This window comes from Triticum urartu, chromosome 1A (genome assembly GCF_056163025.1).
Source record: "Triticum urartu cultivar PI428250 chromosome 1A, HENAU_Tu73, whole genome shotgun sequence".
Taxonomy (NCBI): domain Eukaryota; kingdom Viridiplantae; phylum Streptophyta; class Magnoliopsida; order Poales; family Poaceae; genus Triticum; species Triticum urartu.
The window spans coordinates 444,274,542-444,282,998 of record NC_141873.1 but is presented as its reverse complement, the minus strand read 5'-3'; the positions used below and the strand labels follow the sequence as shown (position 1 = coordinate 444,282,998).

Here is an 8,457-nt window from a genome sequence, read left to right as displayed (position 1 = left end):
CGTTGCGTCGGTCTTATGAGGCCTTAGCACGACGACTTCCCGACTGTATACTACAACAAGTTTTGCCCGGCTCCGGCGAGGAAGGGACGATGACAACATTGCGTCTTCGGCTTGCTTCAGTGTTTGTAATCGTTGCTAGGTGGTCTATAGATCTGGATGTAATTTTTTTTTTCTAGTGTTCGTTGTACTATCATGATTGAAGATGAATAGATCGAAAGTTTTCTCGAAAAGAAAAGGTAAGTATTTCACATCTAGTAGTAGATGTGACATAGCAATTATGTTTCTGTTAAGGGAAACATTGGCTTCCGTACGACCGGCCGAAGCGAGGCGCCGGTCGCGAGCTGCTGCCACGCTTCTTCTTTTGGACCCACGCACCGCCCTCCTCTCCTTTATTATCCCATTTCCTTATTCATTCACAGGATCTATTCTCAACCATTCATCCTGACTACAAAGCCACAACTCTGCCCTCATTGTTGTCCTCTGCCTCCAGCGAGACACCCGTCCTCTGCCTCCGGCGAGACGACCTGGCCCTTCCGCGGCAGAACCTCACCATCTTGCAGCTCCTCCCTTCCCTCCCCATACCTTCTTCCTCCTTTCCTGCCCACCTTAGACGGCCGCTAGCCCGCGCGCTGAGCTGCGACGAGTGTTTGCCGATTCGATGAGTTTCTACCGGCAGCGCTCTTTTCTGGACCATTCACACTGGAGCTGCGACAGGGGAGGCGCACGCCGCAGGGTGCTGCAACTGGCGATGCTTCAATCGGCTGGGAAATCTGCTACAACCGATGCAGATTTTTGCTACAACCGAGCGGCCGCGTCCACCTCCCACCGCGCTGCTACGACGAGTGCCTCGCCTCCACCTGCCCCCGTTCTGCTCCGGTGAGTGACGCATCTACACCTGTGCTGGAACGGCGGCTCCATCGTGCACTAGCTTATGAGATGCTGGAATCGGCCGTGGCAGGAGCTGCAGTCGATGGCATTTTTTGCTACATCTGGTTACTATTTGCTGGAATCAGCAACATTTTTTTGCCTTTTTGCTGGAACGACTCCCAAATTTTGCTACCATGGTTTTGTTTTTTGCTACAACCGTAGCATCCCATGTCTTTTTGATTTTTTTTCTAGATCCATCTTTATGCTGGAACGATTCCAAGTTTTGCTACCATGGTCTTTTATTTTTGCCACTTCCGTCTTAGTTTTTGCTACCATCCCTGTTTTTGATTTTTTGCAGGATCCATCCTTTTGCTGGAACCACTCTAATTTTTGCTACCACGGTCTTTGAATTTCGCTACCACCGTCTTCGTCTTCATTTTTTTGCTACTACCTTGTTTTTGATTTGTTTTGTTGGATCCATCTTTTTGCTGGAATCACTCCAAATTTTTGTTACCATCGTTTTGTTTTTTGCTTCCACTGTCTTTGATTTGTGCTACCACCTGTCTTTTTGATTTTTTTGCTGGATCTATAGTATTGTTGGAACCAGCTATTTATTCTATTGAAACCAACGATTTTTTTGTTGGAACAACTTCCTTCCAGAGCGGGAGGAGCATCGGCGGTGAGGCAAGCTGGAAGGGGACTTCAATCTGTCAATGGGAGGGGCGCGGGGCACGGCCTTGCCAGTGGACACCTTTTTCTTTCTTATGGCGAAGGAAAAAATGTTGCGGGATCTAATCGAGCGACTGTGGATGTATGCATCGGGCGGCTGGAGGCCGACCGGCCGAAAGTATTCGACCGGTGTGCCGGCGCCTAGTGGTGGCCTTCTATTAATCTTGCACGGCACGTCCGCACGACGCATGGAAGGCATATCAAAATCACCTCTGGTTGTTAGGCAAGTTATATACGCGATAATTTTTTTTTTCTTGAAGAAAATCCCCCCTCGTACACGGGTTCTAAAACTGCTGACGTGATTTATTCTACTCCATAGTACTATTTGAAAACGAGTTTTTTTCCTTTTTTTATGGACTATTTGAAAAAAGTGAATTGCACAGAACATCAACTTCAGGGGCACTTATAACACTTTACCCCACCTTTTGGAGAAGTTTTGACAAAACCACAACTTTTCGGCTAACTAGTAACACACAGCCCAAATCCTCTAACTAATGCCCAGTAACACAAACGTTGTACATGTGCGCGTGTGGTGTCCTCCCGAGCGAGAGCCAAGCCGCCGCCGGCTCGCTCGTCGCCGGTAGGTCGCCGCCCCCGTCGCCCCAGCGCCCCCCTCCCCCCTCTCCCCGACATCATCTCCTCCTCTGCCTCAACACAGGCTCATCTTCCCAGCGCCATCGTCCTCTACACCCACCTAGTTCCTCGCACCTCTTCTCCTTTCTTCCTTGGACTGGGGTAGCCATTGCGCGGCGACTCGCAGACACGCATCATGGAGTGGAGCTTCAACAATTGCGGCATTGAGTATGCACCCACTCTCCTGCTCCTCTTGGCTTTGATAAATTGGTTTGTTTTGGGGATTTTAGGGTTGGTTGTAACCAAATAGGTAGTGATTTTCAGTGATTGCTCATGACTGACGTGATTATGTTGGTAGATTTTACTAGTTTTCAGCATACGCCTAATTTGTTACAATATTGGTATTAGCTAATTGCATTTTAAATCAGATTCGAGCTATCTAGGGTTGGAATTGAAGCAAAAAAATTATGTCTTTTTTGTTGCTTTTCTTTCTCTGATATACAAGTATGTTTCATTATGCAGTGTAGATGATGAACTTTGGGTGGTTAATGTGCTGCCAATCAATGGTCTAGGGGATAATGTGCAAAGGATAATTGGACTGTCTAATATCACTTTTCTCAAGTTAGTGAGCTTGGTGTGCTCTGTTGGCTATAACAAAAAGGATACCATCTATTATCAGTGCGGAGAATTAGTTGGCATGGAGCTATTGGACAGTAATAAGAAGGTGACAACAATGGTAAATCAGTACAAGAGTGTTAAGATGTTGAATCTGTCAGTTTTGAGGAGACCCGCACCAACCCGCCGCAAGAAAAGAACGAGGAAGCAAGCATTGTTGATAGAGCAGCCAACCAAAGAGGGCATTAACGAAGTCATAGTTGAGCAAGAAAATGTGTTAGAGGAAAAAGTTGAGGCGACAGAGGAAGAAGAAGAGATGGCAGTGGCAGAGGAAAAAGAAGAGATGGCAGTGGCTGAGAATTATGATGATGAAGACTTGGAAAATCTTGCTCGATTAAAGAGACAGAAAGAAGATCCTGCGGAGCACATGGAGGGCGACACCGATATTGAGGACCTTTATCCACTACTAGATGATGCACCTGTTTTTCCTATTGAAGATAGCACACTTGCTTCTTGCAATCCATCAAAGAAGAGAGCAGAAGCATGGCAGAAGAAGAAACTGAGGAAGGATGCTATTCTCAGTTCACAAGCAAAGTTGCGAGATGTAACCAACACTCAAGCATGTGAACTTTCAGATCCAGGAAGTGAGGATATTGGAATGGATATAATATCAAGTGATGATGATGGCTTTGAACCTACAATATCCGTTGCACCAAAATGCAAGAAGAGTAGAGCACAACCACTTCCAACTAGAGTGTGGTATGATGAGGGCAGGTTGCTTGGAGGTGAAAAACTCTGTTTGCATATGTGTTTTGTGAACATGCATCAATACAGAAGAGCCTTGAAGAATTATCATATACTTCAAAGTAGAGACTATATGTATCTTAGAAATGATAGAGATCGGGTCAATGTTTGTTGTGTGACTGAACTTTGCCAATTATATATGACAGCTTCAGCTATCAAGAGAGAAGAGACTGTTTGCATTAGGAAGATGGTGTTACCTCATACTTGTGGCATTACCTATGATACTTCTAGAGTGGACAGCACATGGTTGAGCAACAGGTATGAGGAGAACTTTAGAGGCGATCCAGATTGGAAGATAAGCGCGCTAATAGACACTACCAAGAGAAATCATGGTGTAGACATCACTCCCATGATGGCATATAGGGCAAGGAATAAAGCAGTGGATATTGTGTTAGGAAATCACAAACAGCAGTATGTGAGGATCAGGGACTACTTGCAGACAGTGCTTGATACCAACCCAGGCAGCCGATGCATCATGACCACGGTTCAGTAGCCACCACCTGCAATGAATCCTATGTTTCATGGCTTATTCTTTTGTGTGAATGCATCTAAGGAGGGATTTTTGCATGGATGTAGGCCATTCATTGGTCTTGATGGATGCTTTGTTAAGCTGACTACAGGAGCACAAGTGTTGGCCGCCTCTGGAAGGGATGGCAACAACAACTTGTTCCCTATTGCATTTGGAGTTGTTGGCAAAGAAGACATTCCTAATTGGTGTTGGTTCCTTGAACAACTCAAGTATGCTCTTGGTGGCGACTCAGGGCCATTTGGAAGGTGGACTATCATGTCAGATAGACAAAAGGGTCTGCTGAATGCCATAGACAAAGTATTTCCTAATTGTGATCAGAGATATTATCTTAGGCATATTTACGCAAATTTTCAAACTGCTGGTCACAAGGGTGGTGATCTTAAAAACACATGGATAGTGCTGCATATGCTTACCAAAAGTCTGATTATGATGCTGCTATGAGTGACTTGAAGGCTGAGAGTGAAAGTGCATGGGAATGGTTGTCCAAAATTCCACCTAGGCATTGGGCAATACTTGACATGGACACAAATTGCAAAACAGATTTAGTGGTGAACAACTTAAGTGAAGTATTCAACAAGTATATCCTAGAAACTAGAGACAAGCCCATTCAAACCATGATAGACAACATTAGGACAAAGCTAATGGTCAGATACAACAGCAATAGAGAGGGGCTCGTTAATTCAAATTGGGAGATCACACAAAACTATGCAGAGAAGTTGGAACTTGAGAAGACCAGGGAAAAGCATTGTAGGCCAGTATGTGCAGGTCAAGGGCTGTGGCAAGTTACTTCTGGATTGAAAACATATGTTGTTAATGTCGATGCTAATACATGTGGATGTAGAAGGTGGGACATTAATGGTGTGCTATGCAAATATGCAGTGTCATGCATTTATAAGAAAAAAGAGCATCCTGAAGATTATATGAGTGCATTCTTCAAAAGGGCTATGTACCAGGTTGCCTACAACAATATTATATACCCTGTCCCTAGCAAAGATAGTTGGGCAAAGACTGAAACACCCGATATTGACCCACCAATTTTCACTAGACATCCTGGAAGACCTAAGAAGAGCAGAAGGAAGGGAGTGCATGAGGTGCCTCAGCCGGGTTCTAGACATAGGATGACAACAACGACATGCTCGAACTGCCACAAACCTGGTCACAAGTATACCAGTTGTACCACACCACTGAGAGCGGACCTGGCGATAAGAAAAAACAAGCACAAGGTAATTCACATATTCATAAATGTAATTAGCATATGTTTCTTCTTGTTAACACAACTTTGAGTGCTTGTACTGGTTGCTCAGAGTAATAGAAGAATATTTGAAGAAGGACCATCCATGATCAAGATGAAGAAACACCACTTCATGGTCAAGCCGAAGCATCACTTGTTCATGTTCAAGCTGAAGCAGCACCAGTTCATGTTCATGCTCAAGCTGAAGCAGATACTTCAACTGGTGCAGCCAAAGGCAGAGGGGGAGGAAGAGCACAAGTAAATGGAAGCGGAAGAGGCCATGGAAAAGGTAGAGGCAGAGGACAAGCTGAAGCTGCAATTCAAGATCCTTTTCATGCGCATGCGGTCTTTGAAGCACATGATCCTTTTCATGGGTTTGACATACAAGAAGTTGCTTCACAACCAGCTGCAGCTAATACTAGAGAGAAGCTACCAGTAATGAGGGGTTCAGGTTCAGCAGGGGGCAGATTCATGGAGTACTTCACTGCCAGTGGCAACCACTGAAGAAAATCCTATGTCGAAGGCTTCTTTTGTGAATGAAAAGTTTACATCATTATGAAAACTGACTCGTAAATGTCAGGTTTATGTAACTAAAAGCTCAGACTTGAATGGATGATTATGTTACATTACATATTTTGGGGATCTAGGCACAGTGACTTGTAAGTGTCAGGTTTAGGTAACTTAAGCACATAACTATATGGATGCTTATGTTACAACACATATTTTATTCCTGTAAGACCACGGATATTGTCCGTTTAAGTATTGTTCTAGTCTTATATATGCTTCAGTTTGAAATATTTTATTCATTCTGTAGCTACTTTGGTTCATTTCTATAGCTATTTTACAAATAAGTATCACAAACTTTGATTCAGTCGTAGCTATTTTGGATCATTCTATAGTTTCTTTTGTGTCAGTTTTCATTGGTTCATATTCACAGATACACAGGATGATGCATCGCTGGATTACACTGAAGAAAATCTATAGCTATTTGCTGTTGAACTCTGAAAAAAGAAAGGACAAAGGAAGCAACCTAAACTCGTTGGGGAGGAGCTCTGTACAGGACGGCCGGCGGCGTCGACGATGCCGCTGGGTGGACGAGCCAACGCTGACACGAAGGAAGAGGTGCTGGCGTCGGGATGGACGAACCGGCGAGCTGCCAGCGACGAGCTAGCCGGCGACTCTGGCTCGGGAGGAGACGACATGCACGCAGATGTAGGTGGCTGTTAGTACGGGCATTAGTTAGAGGATTTGGACTGTGTGTGCTGGATTTGGGTTGTGTGTTACTAGTTAGCCCAAAGGTTGTGGTTTTGTGAAAACTTCTCCAAAAGGTGGGGTAAAGTGTTATAAGTGCCCCTGAAGTTGATGTTCTATGCAATTCACTCATTTGAAAAACAAGTTGGTCCTACACAGCTCTGTCTCGCCGGCGGCGCTCTATCCCTAAAGAGACTGGCTTTTCTACTCCCGGGTGTAGTACATCTCACTATCTACACCGTTACCTTCCCTCAAGATTTGGACCAGGGCCTGCTCCTCCATCACAATTTGCAGAGCACGTTCAATAGTAACCCACGCATTGTTCATCTGAGACAGATTCCCTGTTCATCTTTGGCAGATTCCCTTTCTCTGACAACTGAGACACAAATAGGGCAGTGCTCTTCTTTTTTAATGGAGTGGTGTACACTGTTGAGTGAGTGAACACTATATGAGACTATGAGAGACACGCAGAAAAAATGAAGAGAGAAATCGCCTGTGAGAGAACTTTACTTATTGGACAGGTGACACAGAAAATAATGAAGAGAGAGAGAGCGTGCCTGTGAGAGAGAACTTCACTTTTGTTTGGACAAGCCACAAATAATGGAGGAAGAGAGAGAGAGAGCGCGACAGTGAGAGAAAACTTCACTTTTTTTGTTGGAAACGAATATTTTGGCAATGCAACTCGATGTATTGATCGGTGCATAGCGCACGTATATATGGAGTACAAGGTGGGACACAACCTCAACTATACAATGACTAGGAGGTGGGCCGAACTATACAATATACATGCACAAACCATATATTCAACACCCCCCCGCAGTCGAAGCATCGCCGGAGACGCAAAGACTAGACCTGAACTCCTCGAAAATAGAAGTAGGCAGTCCTTTTGTCATAACATCGGCAAACTGTTGCGCCGTCGGGACGTGGAGGACCCGGATGCGCCCAAGGGCCACCCGCTCACGAACAAAGTGTATGTCAAGCTCAATGTGCTTCATTCGTCGATGATGGACCGGGTTGGCGGAGAGGTACATGGCGGAGACGTTGTCGCAGTAGACGAGTGTGGCCTTGTGAACATCACAAAGCAACTCCTGGAGCAGCTGACGAAGCCAAGAGCATTCGACAACGGCGTTAGCCACTGCCCGATACTCTGCCTCGGCACTCGAGCGAGAGACTGTGGGCTGTCGCTTGGAGGACCAAGAGATCAGAGACGACCCAAGGTAGACACAGTACCCCGAAGTGGAGTGACGTGTGTCCGGGCAGCCAGCCCAGTCCGCATCAGAGTAGGCGACGAGGTCGGTAGAGGCGGAGGTCGTCAGTGTAAGTCCCATGGAAGTAGTGCCGTGTATGTAACGGAGGATACGCTTCACCAAGGTCCAGTGAGAGTCACGCGGAGAATGCATGTGAAGACAGACCTGCTGAACGGCATACTGCAAGTCGGGGCACGTCAGAGTGAGGTACTGCAAGGCACCCACAATGGAGCGATAGAAGGCCGCGTCGGATGCGAGAGAGCCCTCCAGAGCTGAAACCTTGGCCTTGGTGTCAACAGGCGTGGGAGCAGGCTTGCAGTTAAGCATGCCGGCACGATCGAGAAGCTCATGGGCGTAACGCTGCTGATGCAGAAGGAACCCATCTGGCCGTAGAACCACCTCAATGCCGAGGAAGTAGTGGAGGGGCCCCAAGTCCTTCAGGGCAAACTCATCGCGAAGACGAGCAGCAAGCCGCTGGAGAAGCGCGACAGTGGAAGCCGTGAGGATGATGTCGTCGACGTAGAGCAACAAGTAGGCCGTGTCAACCCCGTGATGGTACACGAAGAGGGACGCATCGGAGCGGGTCGATGTAAATCCGAGCGTCTGCAGGA

The 8,457-nt window shown here is 46.2% G+C and overlaps 1 protein-coding gene across 5 annotated transcripts; it reads left to right on the top strand.

Moving 5' to 3' along the window:
- Positions 1-426: 426 nt before the first annotated feature.
- Positions 427-6,126, top strand: LOC125551948 (uncharacterized). 5 transcript variants are annotated; one of them, XM_087524546.1, is made up of 4 exons: positions 430-876; positions 1,528-1,819; positions 2,692-5,340; positions 5,422-6,126. In XM_087524546.1, the coding sequence occupies exons 3-4, from the start codon at positions 4,507-4,509 to the stop codon at positions 5,608-5,610; spliced, it is 1,023 nt and encodes a 340-aa protein (XP_087380672.1). In that variant the 5' UTR covers positions 430-876; positions 1,528-1,819; positions 2,692-4,506; the 3' UTR covers positions 5,611-6,126. The 5 variants fall into 5 exon arrangements, with proteins under 5 accessions (XP_087380683.1, XP_087380672.1, XP_087380675.1 ...); XM_087524549.1 differs by lacking the exon at positions 1,528-1,819; XM_087524543.1 differs by having other exon boundaries at positions 430-1,819.
- Positions 6,127-8,457: the final 2,331 nt, after the last annotated feature.

Excerpts from the sequence above, each read along its gene's own strand:
- LOC125551948 (XM_087524557.1), top strand. The coding sequence starts at position 1,581 with ATGGGAGGGGCGCGGGGCACGGCCTTGCCAGTGGACACCTTTTTCTTT. Across the intron at positions 1,820-2,691 it reads AAATCACCTCTGGTTGTTAG|TGTAGATGATGAACTTTGGG; the intron begins GCAAGTTATATA and ends TTCATTATGCAG.